Below are 14798 nucleotides of genomic sequence, written 5' to 3' on the forward strand. Positions count from 1 at the left end.
GTGTTCCCGGCCCCTGCGCCTTCGGGGGCCTGCGGCCCGCAGCTCTCGCCCACCCTCCGTCTCCTCTTTTGGTTGGTCTTCTCCTCGTCTCCCGCTGTCTCATCTCTACCTACAGGCCCTAGGCCTGCTATTGAAGTTCTTCCAAAATTTTGATCCTGGGAAAAGAAGTGATCCAAACACCATTACATCTTTGAGGCCCAGTTCAAAGCCATCTTTGTTATTCTTGTATTTAGAATTTGTAGGTGGAAGATGGCCGACACCTGGGGTGGGTTTAAAGACTCCAGATGGCCCCAGATGGGAATTGTGTTTTCTTGGCGCTTTGTTGACTCAAGTAATAATCCTGCCCTGGGTTCAGTCTTTAGCTCCCTTCTGTAGTAGATGTCCTAATGCACCTACTGGGGCACAGGCTCTCCTCACACATAGGTAAGTCTAATTTCACTGAGACTCATCCTGCGTTTCTCTTACAGTCATCTCCAGAGAATTCAAACAGTCATCAATCTGAAGAGCTGTCCACATGCAACAACTTGAGTTAAATTCTTGAACATTGAAATGGGAAAAATTAGCTCAAGGCCTTACTACATGGTTGAATTGCGGTTGTTTCTCTTGTCGCCACATGGGGTCGCTGCTGGCTAACAAAATGGCACCAAAGCAGCAAATTGGGTGCTTCAGAATTTATCCAGTAGTTAAGAAGCTGATGTGGGGTGAAAGTCAATTTCTTGTAAATACAATCTAAACAATTTAAGTTCTTGAGGTGGCTATTTAAATGGACTCAAACGTAAAACAACTCTCCAAAAGTATAACTTCCTTTTTAAGAAAAATAAAATTGAAAGTACGTATATTAGTTGGACTTGGTTAAGTTACTGTGTTGAAACTTCTTTGTCCTTGGGATCAGGATTTTAAAAATGTACTGCAGTTGCATTTTACTTCCAATCTCTTTGAGCCCTCCCTTTCCTGGTTGTGACAGCTCTTGGAGTTGCAGAGTGCAGTGGTGCTTGTGAGCAACACAGTTTTGTCAAAGGAGGTGGTGTTTCTTTGTGTAATACTTCCCACAGTCCTTTCAATAAGCTGCTATAGCGCAATCTCCGTTTGAACACTTTTCTTTTCGTTCTCATTTCACATTAGTGAATTAGTGTAAGCCTGTTCACATATTTATGTTTCCCCAGTTTGGCTGAAAGACTTAACGAGAGGCTGCAGAACTAAAGGGAACTCCAACTATCCACTTGAGGTTCAGTTCCCCTTTATGTTTCACTAAGCAGGGACTCAGTGGCATTTTGGTAAATTCTGTAATCATGTTTTCCCCTTATTTTGAAATATTTCAGGTTTGTGGAAAGTAAAAAAAAAAATACAGTAAATGCCACTCTGAGTGCATGCTTGCTCTCTGTGTATTTTTTTTCTTACTGTAAGGTTGAGTCATGACTTAAAACTTCATCAGGTATCTTCTAAGAACAAAAGCAGTCTCCTGTATCTTTTCCACAGTAGCTCTCCTTTTTTACACTTTTTAATCTTACACAAAACTTAAATATTTATAAAAGTAAAGGAACTTGTACAATGAATCCCATTTACTCATCATCCAGCTTCAACAGTTATCAACTCATGGCCTATCTTAGTTCATTTATATCCCCTCCACATCTTGGAGCCACCTTTCTGTGAATAAATTATGAAGCTTCATTGAAAGAGTGAGAAAGTAGGATTTATTATGTGCAACTTTGTTTTGTATGCTAAGTAATCATTATAACTACCAGATGACAATTACGTGAGAATGCTATCAGCCGGGTCTCTGTTAAGAACTTAGAATACTGGTTCCCAAGTACTTACCTGAGTATGTGACAAAGTTCTTAGCAATATGTAGTGAAATGAAATAAAGATACTGTAATGAGTTTTTCCCTAAAGCTAACTTGCTTCAATTTAAAGGACTACTCTTTATTCTGACAATATTCTCTTTCTGCTCTTTTTGGAGGTTTAACCATCTTTTCTGAAATAATGGTTTTGGTGGCGGTAGAGTGGATTTTTCATTTGTTTATCTACATGTTTCACTGTTTGTACTTGGCAAAACAAGAAGTTGGCAAGTTGTCAGCTCATAATCTTTCTGGAAATTTTGTTAGTCTGTGAAATCTAAAATCTGGAAACTACTGCTTTAGAAGACCAAATGACGTTAGTGCCATTCAGTACCATCAGTATGGGGAATTTAACATTCAGCAGAGGCAGAAAGAGGACAGTGAAATGAAATACCCTTAGATATACATTATTTTTGCAGTTCACATATTATTGTTTCTTTGATGCTTTAATTATTATTTTACTTTTTAAGAGAAAGATTTTTAATCAATTTCATTTTCTGTTTTTTATAAAAATAGCTTCTTTGTCCCCCTTACTCCCATACTGGTCTACTGTGAGAGGCACTGTCACAGGGCCTAGAGTTTTGACTAGAATGGTTGAGTGAATTTATGTAGGATGAGTTTGATGAATCTAAATCTGGAGCCTACTCGGTACAGTCAGTCTCTGAATAAAGTAGAAATTTAGACTTTCTCTTGCCCATCAAAACTTCCTTTTTAAAAAACTGACATATATTAATTTCAGGTGTACACTATGTGTTTTCTGTCACAGGTCTGAAAGATAGAGTTAATGACGTTTCCAAGCTGAGCAACAAGACTGGGAAAAATCATGATTTCCATGTGGAAGACCAGGTTTTACCTCCAAGCAGGTACAGGATTTTCTCATTTTCCTATTTTATTCATAGGTATTTAGTGTAGGTATTTAGGACTAATGACTTCTGACTGGACTGGAAGCATTTTTATTTAGTAATACAATCACTTAATTATTTCTTAATAAAACTGGGGAGGGGGGAGAATTCAGTGTTCGAATATAAGCCTTAAGAGGTCTCAATAACTTAAACAGAAGAGTAATAATTTGTAATGATTAGTATCAGAGGGTCAGGAAGCAAACGTTTTTTAACCAGTGAGTAAGTCAGAGCAATTGTTGGAATGTTCACCCTGGGATTCCAGTTAATAAAATATGAATTGGGTGGGTTTCGAATCCTCTCTAACGGATGTGGAGTAACTTGTGATAGCTGTCTATTGCTGCATAACAAGGTATCCCAAAACTTAGCAGCTAATCACAGTGTTCACTATGACATAGTTTCTGTGGGTCAGATACATGGGCATGGTTTGGCTGTGTGTGCCTCTGGCTCAAAGTCTCATGAGGTTGCAGTCAGTCTGTGGACTGTTGGCCAGAGCTTCCCTCACTTCCTTAACAAATGGCAGCTGGCTTCCATACCCCAAGTGCAGAGGCAGAAAGCATAGACCCTTTGTTCTACTCTCAGAGGTGGCAGACCATCCACTGTGCTATATTGTTTGCTAGAAGGGACTCTAAACACAGCCCACACTCCAGGAGAAAGGATTACATCAGGGTGTGAATGCCAGGAATCACATCTTTGGGGTCATCTTATCAGCTGCCTACCTTATAGCTCCTATCAGTTACTCTTTTAAGGTATTACAGATAAAATAACATGGATAAAAAGTTTAATTTTCTAAGGGTGATGTATTCAAATGCTTTTTTTTCTAGCTTCATAAATCAGTTTAATTTGTGAATCAGGACTAGAACTCTGTTGCTAAATAATGCTCCCCTGCCCCCATCAAGCTTTATTTTGATTCTTCTTAGTTATATTGACATTGCAATTAAAAGAACCATTCAATAAGGATCAGTTGAATGGCTCTGCTGGTTTTTGGCAGTTAAGCGGGTAGACTAGTTGTCAGATTTTACATTTAAAAGAGTTCTAATTTTCCACCAATAGAAAATAAGGGCAGCTTGTGATTAGTCAGCTACTTTAAATGCTTTTGTTACTTGGCAATTTCAGGGACCCTGTTACTTGAGTTCCGCTCTCTGTCACAAGTTGCCTCCCTGGTCTCATTCTCTGATTGATTGCCTTTGCCTTGTGCCAATGGGTGTCCATGCGAAGCACAGTTTTTCTAGGGACAGGTTTTCAATGAAACTCAGATCTCCTAGCATCTCTCTTACTGTTTATAAGTTTGTTGCTGGCAGGAGAGGAGAAAACAGTGAAACAGGGAGAGAGTGAAGGTCTGCTAAAGGGGTGGTAGTGAGGGAGTAGGGATAGGGCAGGGAGAAGAAATGAGAGATGAGAAATGAAGCAGGGGAAATAGTTTAAGAGTAGTTTCAGTTTTACAGAATGATTGTAATTCCCACATACCGTCCCCCCCCCCCACTTCTGCAGTTTTCCCTATTATTTACATCTTTTCTTAGTGTGGTGCATTTGTTATCATTGATGATCCAGTATTAATATATTATTATTAACTCAAGTCCATAGTTTACATTGAGGTTTGCTTTTTGTGTTGTATGTGGGTTTTGAAAAATGCATAATGACATGTATTTACCATTCTTCTACCATACAGAATGATTTCTCCCCCCTTAAAATCCCTGTGCTCTATCTATTCATCCTTCCCCACAAACCCTTAGCTACCAATGATCTTTTTACTGTCTCCTTAGGTTTCTAGAATGGCCTGTAGTTGTAGTCATACAATATATAACCTTTTCAGATTGGCTTCTTTCATTTAGCAGTATGCACTTAAGATTCCTCCATGTCTTTTTGGGACTTGATAGCTCATTTTTTTAGTGCTGAATAATATTCCACTGTCCAAATGAGTCAGTGTATTTATCCACAGACTTACAGAATGACATACTGGTTGCTTCCAAGTTTTGGCAATTATGAATAAAGCTGCTATAAACCTCTGTGCAGGTTTTTGTGTACATAAGTTTACTTACGTGAGTACATACCAAGGAATACAACGGTTGGATTATATGACAAAAGTGTGTTTAATTTTATAAGAAACTGACAAACTGTCTTCCAGAATAACCATACTATTTTGCATTCCCACAGCAATGAATGAGAGTTCCTGTTGCTCTACATCCCTACCAGCATTTGATGTTGACAGTGTTTTGGATTTTGGTCATTCTAATAGGTGTGTAGTGGTATCTCATTGTTATTTTAATTTGTAGCTCCGAAATGACATGTAATGTTGAGCATCTCTCATATGCTTATTTGCCAAGTGTATGTTTACTTTGGAGATGTGTCTGTTCAGAACTTTTCCTGTTTAAATTTGGGTTGTTTTCTTACTGTCGGATTTTAAAAGCTCTTTGTGTACTTTGGATACATGTCCTTTATCAAATAGATGGTTTGCAAAGATTGTGGCTTATCTTTTCATTCTCTTAACAGTGTGTGTCTCAGAAGTTTTTAATTTTAATTAAGTCCAGCTTGCCAATTTTTTCTTCCATGGATCTTGCTTTTGGTGTTGTATGTAAAGGTCATTGCTAAACACAGGGTCATGTAGATTTTTTTCCTATGTTATTTTCTAGAAATTTTACAGCATTATGTCTTACATTTAGGTCTGTGATCTGTTTGTGGAAGGTCTGTGCCTAGATTCATCTTTCTGCATGTGGGTGTGCAGTTGTTCTAGCTCTTTGTTGAAAGACTGTCCTTTCTCCATTGAATTGCCTTTGCTGTTTTTTTTAAGGGTAAAAAGAGCAGTATTTCTGGCTTCTATGACTGGCAATATAGTTGTACCATTGAGACTGGGAATACATGAGAAACAGGTTTGGAGTGGCAAGACAGTGAATTCAGTTTTAGACCTGCTGATTTGGAAATATCTATGGATATTCAGATATTATCAAAAAAGGAAAATTCTTTCCTAGATTTTAGGTCTAGAAGCAAATGAAAGATAACTTAGTTCATTGCTGTATGTAAACATAAATGGAAACTAAGTCACATATTATCTAGGTTGGATACAAAATCATTGTTAAAGCTGGCTTGACTGCAATGCAGGATTCTTCCTACTGCATAGGGAGGACTGCTCTGTAATGATGAGAGGCCTTTCTGAGAGGTTTTATTGATGCCCTTGATATCTACGTCTAACCTCAGCCTTTTCTACTCTGCTGCAGTCCAAACATAATTCCTGGCCTTTCCCTGTTAACATAATGCTTTTTCGTCATATCAAATGCTGTTTGGGACTTAGGAGATAACCTTATAACAGTTTTTGGGTAGAGAAAATAATTTGCTCATTTAACCCTCTTATAGTCTGGAAGACAAGGTTGAGGAAACAATACACAATGCCTTTTGGGACCATCGTAAGGAGCAACTATCAGCTACTCTCCCGGACTTCAGTTGTGCTCTTGAACTTCTGAAAGAAATTAAAGAGGTGAGTAACTGACCTTCCATTTGTAGATGTAAAGTTCCTAGACATCACCAACTCATTGGAATGTCATTGGCTAGCAAATCCTAACTGAACATGGCCTATGAATCAGTCAGAGTAATCAGTAGACAGAAATCACATAGTAGCTTCAACAAAGAAGTTTTTTTTTTTTGAGAGGGCATCTCTCATATTTATTGATCAAATGGTTGTTAACAACAATAAAATTCTGTATAGGGGACTCAATGCACAATCATTAATCAACCCCAAGCCTAATTCTCAACAGTCTCCAATCTTCTGAAGCATAACAAACAAGTTCTTACATGGCAAACAAGTTCTTACATAGTGAATAAGTTCTTACATGGTGAACAGTACAAGGGCAGTCATATCACAGAAACTTTCGGTTTTGATCACGCATCATGAACTATAAACAATCAAGTCAGATATGATTATTCATTTGATTTTTATACTTGATTTATATGTGAATCCCACATTTCTCCCTTATTTTTTTAAAATAAAATGCTGAAGTGGTAGGTAGATGCAAGATAAAGGTAGAAAACATAATTTAGTGCTGTAAGAGGGCAAATGTAGATGATCAGGTGTGTGCCTATAGACTAAGTATTAATCCAAGCTAGATAAGGGCAACAAAACATCCACGGATGCAGAAGATTTCTCTCAAAACAGGGGGTGAGGTTCTAAGCCTCCCCTCTGTTGGTCCCCAATTTCTCTCCTGATGGCCCCCCTGCGACTGTGCCTGTCTTAGGTTGTTCCTCCCTTGAGGAATCTTACCCGTCTCTGGCTAACCAGTCATCTTCTGGAGCCATGCAGGGAAATGTAAAGTTGGTAAGTGAGAGAGAAGCAATATTCTTTGAAAAGGTTAGTTTTTTACTTCTTTGCAGATTTATGCCCTGTGGCTTCTATGCCCAGCATTTGTCTTGAGGTATCTTTACCACTTGGAAGAATTATGATCCTCGGTAATTTTCGATATGAGGCACGAATTCTACTAAAGGGTTGTAGTTAGGAAGGAAGAAGAAAAGCAGTAGAAGTAGCAGATGGAAGAAAACATGGGAAGATTGATTATTTCTTTGACATAACTTCTTGTAGAGTAACATAAGCATGTATAGGTTTTAACAAACTACTAATTAAATTGCATACACACATTAACAGAATAGGAATACAGATATATAACAAAAGCAGACCTACAATTACCAGCCATATCCAGTGAAACCAAGAAAACCAGTTAGGTACCCTAGGCATTTGTGAAAATTTATCAATAATATGATGGATATTGTCTAACTGAATTTGAATGGTTTGAGAAAAATCAGATAAATTAAAACAACACATTCCTGGGAACTGTTCACATCCCATATGTTCTTTTTTTTTTTTTTGAGAGGGCATCTCTCATATTTATTGATCAAATGATTGTTAACAGTTAACAACAATAAAATCCTGTACAGGGGACTCAATGCACAATCATTAATCCACCCCCAGCCTAATTCTCATCAGTCTCCGATCTTCTGAAGCACAACGAACAAGTTCTTAGATGGTGAACAAATTCTTACATAGTGAATACATGGTGAACAGTACAAGGGCAGTCGTCACAGAAACTTTTGGTTTTGATCATGCATTATGAACTATAAACAATTAGGTCAAATATGAATATTTGTTTGATTTTTATACTTGATTTATATGTGAATCCCACATTTCTCCCTTATTATTATTATTATTATTATTATTTTTATTTTTAATAAAATGCTGAAGTGGTAGGTAGATGCAAGATAAAGGTAGAAAACATAGTTTAGTGCTGTAAGAAAGCAAATGTAGGTGATTAGGTGTGTGCCTATAGGCTAAGTATTAATCCAAGCTAGACAAGGGCAACAAAACATCCACGGATGTAGAAGATTTCTCTCAAAACAGGGGGGGTGAGGTTCTAAGCTTCACCACTGTTGATCCCCAATTTCTCACCTGATGGCCCCCCTGCGACTGTGCCTGTCTTAGGTTGTTCCTCCCTTGAGGAATCTTACCTGTCTCTGGCTAACCAGTCATCTTCCGGGGCCATACAGGGAAATGTAAAGTTGGTAAGTGAGAGAGAAGCAATATTGTTTGAAAAGGTTAGAAGCAATATTGTTTGAAAAGGTTAGCTTTTTACTTCTTTGCAGATTTATGTCCTGTGGGTTTTATGCCCAGCATTTGTCTTGAGGTATCTTTACCACTTGGAAGAATTATGATACTCGGTAAATTCAATATGAGGCAAGAATTCTATTTAAGGGTTGTAATTAGGAAGGAAGAAGAAAAGCTATAGCAGTAGCAGACAGAAGACAACATGGGAAGATTGGTTATTTCTTTGACAAATCTTCTTGTAGAGTAAGTTAAGCATGTATAGGTTTTAAACTACTAATTAAATTGCACACACACATTAACATAATAGGAATACAGTTACATAACCAAAGCAGACCTACAATTACCAGCCATATCCAGTGAAACCAAGAAAACCAGTTAGGCACCCTAAGCATTTGTGAAAACTTATCTATGATATGATGGATATTGTCTAACTGAATTTGAATAGTTTAAAAAAAATCAGACATTTTAAAACAACACATTCCTGGGAACTGTTCACATCCCATATGTTCTTTTAACAGTAGATAATCTATAGTCGCACAATTTTGGAGCACTGCAACTTGCACTTCTCCTAATTCTTGGTTGAGTTCCGACAATACAGATCCAGTCAAATTTGTTGTTTTACTCTATGCACAGGCCAGCTTAGCTATCTCCTTCTTCATTCCAATGGCAAGTCCAGGAACTGGTGGGATGAATGCAGCTACAACTGCAACAGCGCCAGGATCTTTGTTGAAGTTTTTTGATGATCATCTTCTGGAATGACTCTTCCAGAGGATGTTGATGTTGGAAGTTCTTCATATCGTATCTTAATTCGTTTTCTGGGTAGCCAAATTAGGCTTTGATCCTCTGTATAAACACAAACAAACCCTTTGCCCACACTTTGATATGACCTTTATACCATTGTGAAGAACCTATTGGAGACCACCACACAGGAACTGCTTTTTTTTTTTTTAAGAGAAGGAAATATTGTCAGAAAAATGTACTTCCATAGCTGATCTTCTGACACCCTTTAAAAGATCAAAATTAAGGATATGTAAAGCATGCATTAATCATTGATTTATAGTTAATTTTATCCTATCAGGGAGTAATCCCCCCCTTTTTTTGTTATCATTAATCTACAATTACATAAAGAATATTATGTTTACTAGGCTCTCCCCTACACCAAGTCCCCTCCACAAACCCCATTACAGTCACTGTCCATCAGCATAGCAAAATGTTGTAGAATCACTACTGTTTTCTCTGTGTTGCACAGCCCTCCCCTTTCCCCCACCCCCCACATTATACATGCTAATCATAATACCCCTTTCTTCTTCCCTGCCCTTATCGCTCCCTACCCTCCCATTTTCCCCAGTCTCTTCCCCTTTGGTAATTGTTAGTCCCTTCTTGGGTTCTGTGATTCTGCTGCTGTTTTGTTCCTTCAGTTTTTCCTTCAACAAAAAAGTTTTAATATAAAAATTATAACAATGAAATTAGAGAAACAAGGGCTGTGGACTAGTAAAAAGCAAAGAAAACCCTACAGAGTACTAGAATATTGGATAAAACCAACCATACAGCCGAGGGCTGAGGTGTAACACCCAAGGACTCATCTGAGAGGAAGAAGTGGCAGTGCCAGGTGATGTTGCTGGCCTGTGTGCACTGCTGACCCTGTGCACTGCAGGCGTTGGTCAGCGCAGAAGCAGCCACTTACTCCACAGGAGCTCAGCACTGGAGAAACCACTCAGGCTGCAGGAGCCAGCTACTCGTGAAGCCATGTGTACTGCAGGAACCTGTCCAGTGAGCATTCCAGAACCAGGAAAAAAGCTCTTGCCTTTTGCAGTGTCTCTTTAGTATGTGGTATACACACACCCTAAAGTGACCATGAAAGATCTATGCCTTTGTATCATCCTCTCTCCTTGAGTCCAGAGGAGATCTGTATCTTGCCCCTAACCATTAGAATATGCCAAAGATGGTGGAATGTCACTCCCCAAAATATATTTCTTTATGTAAAACTCCATCTTAGCATACTGAAGAAGGAAACTTTCCTGCTGGCCTCAAAAATGCAAACAGGTATGTTGTGAACTACCTATGGATAGGGCCACATAGCAGGGAAATGGAGGTGGCCTCTAGGACCTGAGGGCAGCATCCATCTAACAGCCAGTAAGAAGCTGAGGCCTTCAAGTACACAGTTCTAAGGAGATGAATTCTGCAGATTTGAATGAGCTTGGCAACAGATTCTTCCCCAATCCAGCTTCCAAATGAGAATGCAGCCCAAACAACACTTAATTGCAGCCTTATGAGTCTTGCACAGAGGACCCAGTTAAACTGTGCCTGGACTTCTGACCCACAGAAACTGAGATAGCAAATGTATATGCTGTCTTAAGCCTCTAAGTTTATGGTCCTTTGCTATGCAGAATAGGAAACTAATTAATAATGTCCTTGCAGATGAAGCTTAAAATTGTGCCAGCTGATAAAGGAAAAATATTAAACTTCGTTTTTTCAGAGCAGAGGAAGGAAGGATGGATTTGGAGCTGAGAGACAATGAATTGATAAATATCACATTCCACTTCTTTGGCTACTCAGCATCCAGATGTACCCTTCTACACACACTTGAATTCCTGAACTCTACTTCTACGTAATAAGATAAAACTGTCTGTCTTAAAAGTTCTCATCATTTCTCTAAAATGAGGAGACTCATGGTCCCCACAGTTATTGTATCCATTGCTGTTTATATTATATTATGAAATGTCAAATTTAGTCACATCCCACTGAATTCTTTTACCTAAAGGCTAAGCTGTAAAGTTAACTTCCAGCCACTGATCTATAAAATAATAACAGGAAGAAGGAGAAAGAAGAAGAAACTGGTTATCATATACAAATAAATCCTTGCCTATAACAGCAAAGAGAAAGTTTAGAGCCTTTGTTTCTGTAATTGGGCATAAGGCTGTAGTTGATATCTTCAGTTTCCTTCTATTAATTCCATATTTCCTTGTCCTCAGCCAGAGCCTCAGCTGGTTGGGGTTCTTTATGTGGTGGGGTGACCCACACCTTACTGCCAAAGCGTTTTGAGTCCTCTAGCATTTTACTTTTGTTTGCCATGGTTTTCCATTAGCCTTTATCACTGGCTGTGAAAGTACCAAGAGGAAGTACTCAGAGAAGCTCTCATTTTGTAGCAGCAGCCCAGTTTCTCCTTGGTACTCAGGATCAATTACTCTAGACAGTAACTCCTTATTCACCCTGTTGGTTCAGTTGTATAAGAAGCCCAAATTCTTTGGAGCCAGTGCAAACATTCCCCCCAAATCAGCAGAGCACAAAGTTGGCAGGACAGAAAACTAAAATTCTGCAAGTAGGTTGTTAGGTGTAATAGTAACTACTTACACCCTTTGATTTCTGGGACAGTGTATTATGTCTTTGGGGAGCAATATCATGTGATGGTCTTTGATTCAAAGCACTTACGGCATCTTATAAGACAGAATTTCCGTTCAGGATATTGTCCCTCAACTAATACTGTAAACTAGTCTTCAATAAGCCATTTCACTTTTCAGTTTAAGGCCAGTTGATTCTTGGTGAGGGGTAAGTGGGTAGGAACCTATTGCTGTATGCTATGGGGCATGCCAGGACCAAGGGACAGTATATAAGGCATTCTGTGAGTGTAAGATGTTGGGGCTGACAGAGGCATTGCAGACAGGGAAGACAGAATGTATGTCTACTCCAGTGCAGAAGAATCTCTGCCCCTCCACAATGGAAGAGGTCCAAAGAAATCATCTGCCACCAGGTGGCTGGCTGATCCTCCCTGGGGAATGGTGCATCTTGGGGGCTTAGTTGTTTGTTTTTTAGGATTTATTTTTTGTGTGGTAAAAATACTTAAAATTTTTTTACCATTTTAACCATTTTTAAGTGTTACAAGTTTAGTGGCATTAAGTATATTGACAGTTTTGTGCAACCATCCCCACTATCCATTTCCAGAATGTTTTCATCACCCCAAACAGAAATTATATTAAAAAATACAAAAAAATAACTCCTCATTCCCCTTTCCCTTGATTGCTTGGTATCCTCTATTTTACTTTGTGTCTCGTGAATTTTGATTATACTTCATAGAAGTAGAACTGTACAATATTTGTCCTTTTGAGTATGGCACATTTCATAATATTTTCAAGGTTCATCCATGCTGTAAGCATGTGTCAGAATTTCATTTCTTTTTAAAGCCAAATAAGATTCCTGTCTGAGGAGAGGAGCCAACATGACAGTGTGAGTAGGGCAATGGAAATCTCCTCCCAAAACCATATATATTTTTGAAAATACAACAAATACAACTATTCCTAAAAGAGAGACCAGGGAATACAGTACAACAGCCAGGCTACATCTACATCTGCAAGAACTCAGCATCTCATGAAGGGGGTAAGATACAAGCCGCAGCCCGGTGGGACCCGAGCACCCCTCACCCCAGCTCCCTGGCTGGAGGAGAGGAGTCGGAGCGGGGAGGGAGAGGGAGCCCAGGAATGCTAAATAACCAGCCCTAGTAATCTGCACTGGGAGCGTAGACACACATTGCATGGTGTGCTGGATATTAGAGAAATGGAAAAGTAAAATCTGTGAGTGGGTCCCCACAGCTGGCTCCCCTGGGACAAAAGAAAACCGAGTGCGTTTTGAAAGTCTTAAAGGGACAGGGGCCTCACAGCTGGACGGAAGCGTCCCAGCACACTCAGCCCAGAAGCGGGGAATTCTGGTGAACTTCAGGCACCCTAGACCCCTGGGAGGCAGTGCAACTCTGGAGTCCCTCACAGCGATAAACAGCCGGTCAGTCATTCCCCCTCTGGCGTGGTGCCGCCGTGGTGGCGGAGCAGCCAGAGAGTGGTTTTGCACATGCACGCACACAGCAGCGAATCTGCAGAGCACCCAGGGAGCGGCCGCATGCCCACTCGCAGTGGCGGAGCAGCTGGGGAGCATCCGTGCCCACAGCAACCACCCAGAATCTCCTTCTGGTGCACAGCCACCAGGCCAGACCCAGAGGCCACCGCGGATGCACGGCTGCCTGGCACAGGCAGAAGAAACCAGGATAAGGTGCAAAGGGGCACCGTTCTCACAGGAGAGCACACCTGGCACGCCTGCCACTCCCCGTAGGGCTCTGGGCTACCCTGACAGTGACCCCACCAATGGCAGCTTAGGGTATTAATCCAGAGGCTGAGCCACATATGCAGGTAACCGACACAGGCAGCGGAGAAGGGCAAGGTGATCAACAAGCAGGAAAGGACTTTGTTCTCCCAGCTGACACACATGCTACCTGCCTACAGCTACCTCTATTGCCATAAAAAGGCAGAAGAATTTGGTCCAGTCCAGAATTACCCAGACAACTCCCGAGAGAGGGCCTGGGGAGATAGATTTAACCAATCTTCCTGAAAAAGAATTCAAAATAAAGATCATAACCATGCTGATGGACCTGCAGAGAAATATGCAAGAGCTAAAGGAGCAAGTGGGGAGGGAGAATACAGAAATGAAACAATCTCTGGAAGGACTTAAGAGCAGACTGGATGAGGTGCAAGAGGCCGGTAATGGAATAGAAATCAGAGAACAGGAATGCAGAGAAGCTGACACAAAGAGAGATGAAAATATCTCCAGGAATGAAAGAATATTAAGAGAACTGTGTGACTAATCCAAATGGAACAATATTCACATTATAGGAGTACCACAAAAAGAAGAGAGAGAAAAAGGGAAAGTGTATTAGAAGAAATAATTGCTGAAAACTTCCCCAAAATGGGTGAGGAAATAGTCTCTCAGATCATGGAAGCCCACAGAAATCCCAACACAAGGGACCTAAGGAGGACAACACCAAGATATATAATAATTAAAATGGCAAAGATCAAAAAGCAAGGACAGAGTATTAAAGGCAGCCTGAGAGAGAAAAAAGGTCACCTACAAAGGAAAACCCATCAGGCTATCATCAGACTTCTCAACAGAAACCTGATGTTTCTGTTGAGGCCAGAAGAGAATGGCATGACATATTTAATGCAATGAAAGAGAAGGGCCTTGAACCAAGGATACTGTATCCAGCACAATTATCATTTAAATATGAAGGAGGGATTAAACAATTCCCAGACAAGCAAAAGTTGAGGGAATTTGCCTCCCAAAAATCACCTCTACAGGGTATTTTAAAGAGAATGCTCTAGATGTAAGTGCTCCTAAGGCTAAATAGATGTCAAGAGAGAAAATAAAATCACAACAAAGAAAGCAGACCAACCAAATACTAACTAAAGGCAAAAAATAAAATCAACTATTCACAAAAGCAGTCAAAGGAAACAAAAGAGTACAGAATAAAACACCTAACATATAAAGAACGGAGGAGGAAGAATAAGAAGAGAAAGAAATAAAGAATCACCAGACTGTGTATGTAATAGCCTAATAAGAGAGTTAAGTTAGATGGTAACATAGTAAAGCACCTACCCTTGAACCTTTGAATCTAAAGCCTGCAATGGTAATAAGTACATATCTTTCAATAATCATTCTAAATGTAAA

General features: G+C 39.7%; 1 protein-coding gene across 9 annotated transcripts in view; it reads left to right on the plus strand.

The window, feature by feature from the left end:
• Nucleotides 1–14798, plus strand: part of TCP11 (t-complex 11) — a 155561-nt gene that overhangs the window by 115179 nt on the left and 25584 nt on the right. For 6 of the 9 annotated variants that reach the window (XM_073224686.1, XM_073224678.1, XM_073224679.1 and 3 more), the window contains exons 3-4: nt 2602–2698; nt 6083–6203. In XM_073224686.1, coding sequence (XP_073080787.1) covers nt 2602–2698; nt 6083–6203 — 218 coding nt within the window. Of the gene's footprint in view, nt 1–2574; nt 2699–4888; nt 4971–6082; nt 6204–14798 lie in introns of all 9 variants that reach the window. The other 3 variants (XM_073224683.1, XM_073224682.1, XM_073224687.1) reach the window with 2 other exon arrangements.

Source organism: Manis javanica, chromosome 16 (genome assembly GCF_040802235.1).
Source record: "Manis javanica isolate MJ-LG chromosome 16, MJ_LKY, whole genome shotgun sequence".
NCBI lineage: Eukaryota > Metazoa > Chordata > Mammalia > Pholidota > Manidae > Manis > Manis javanica.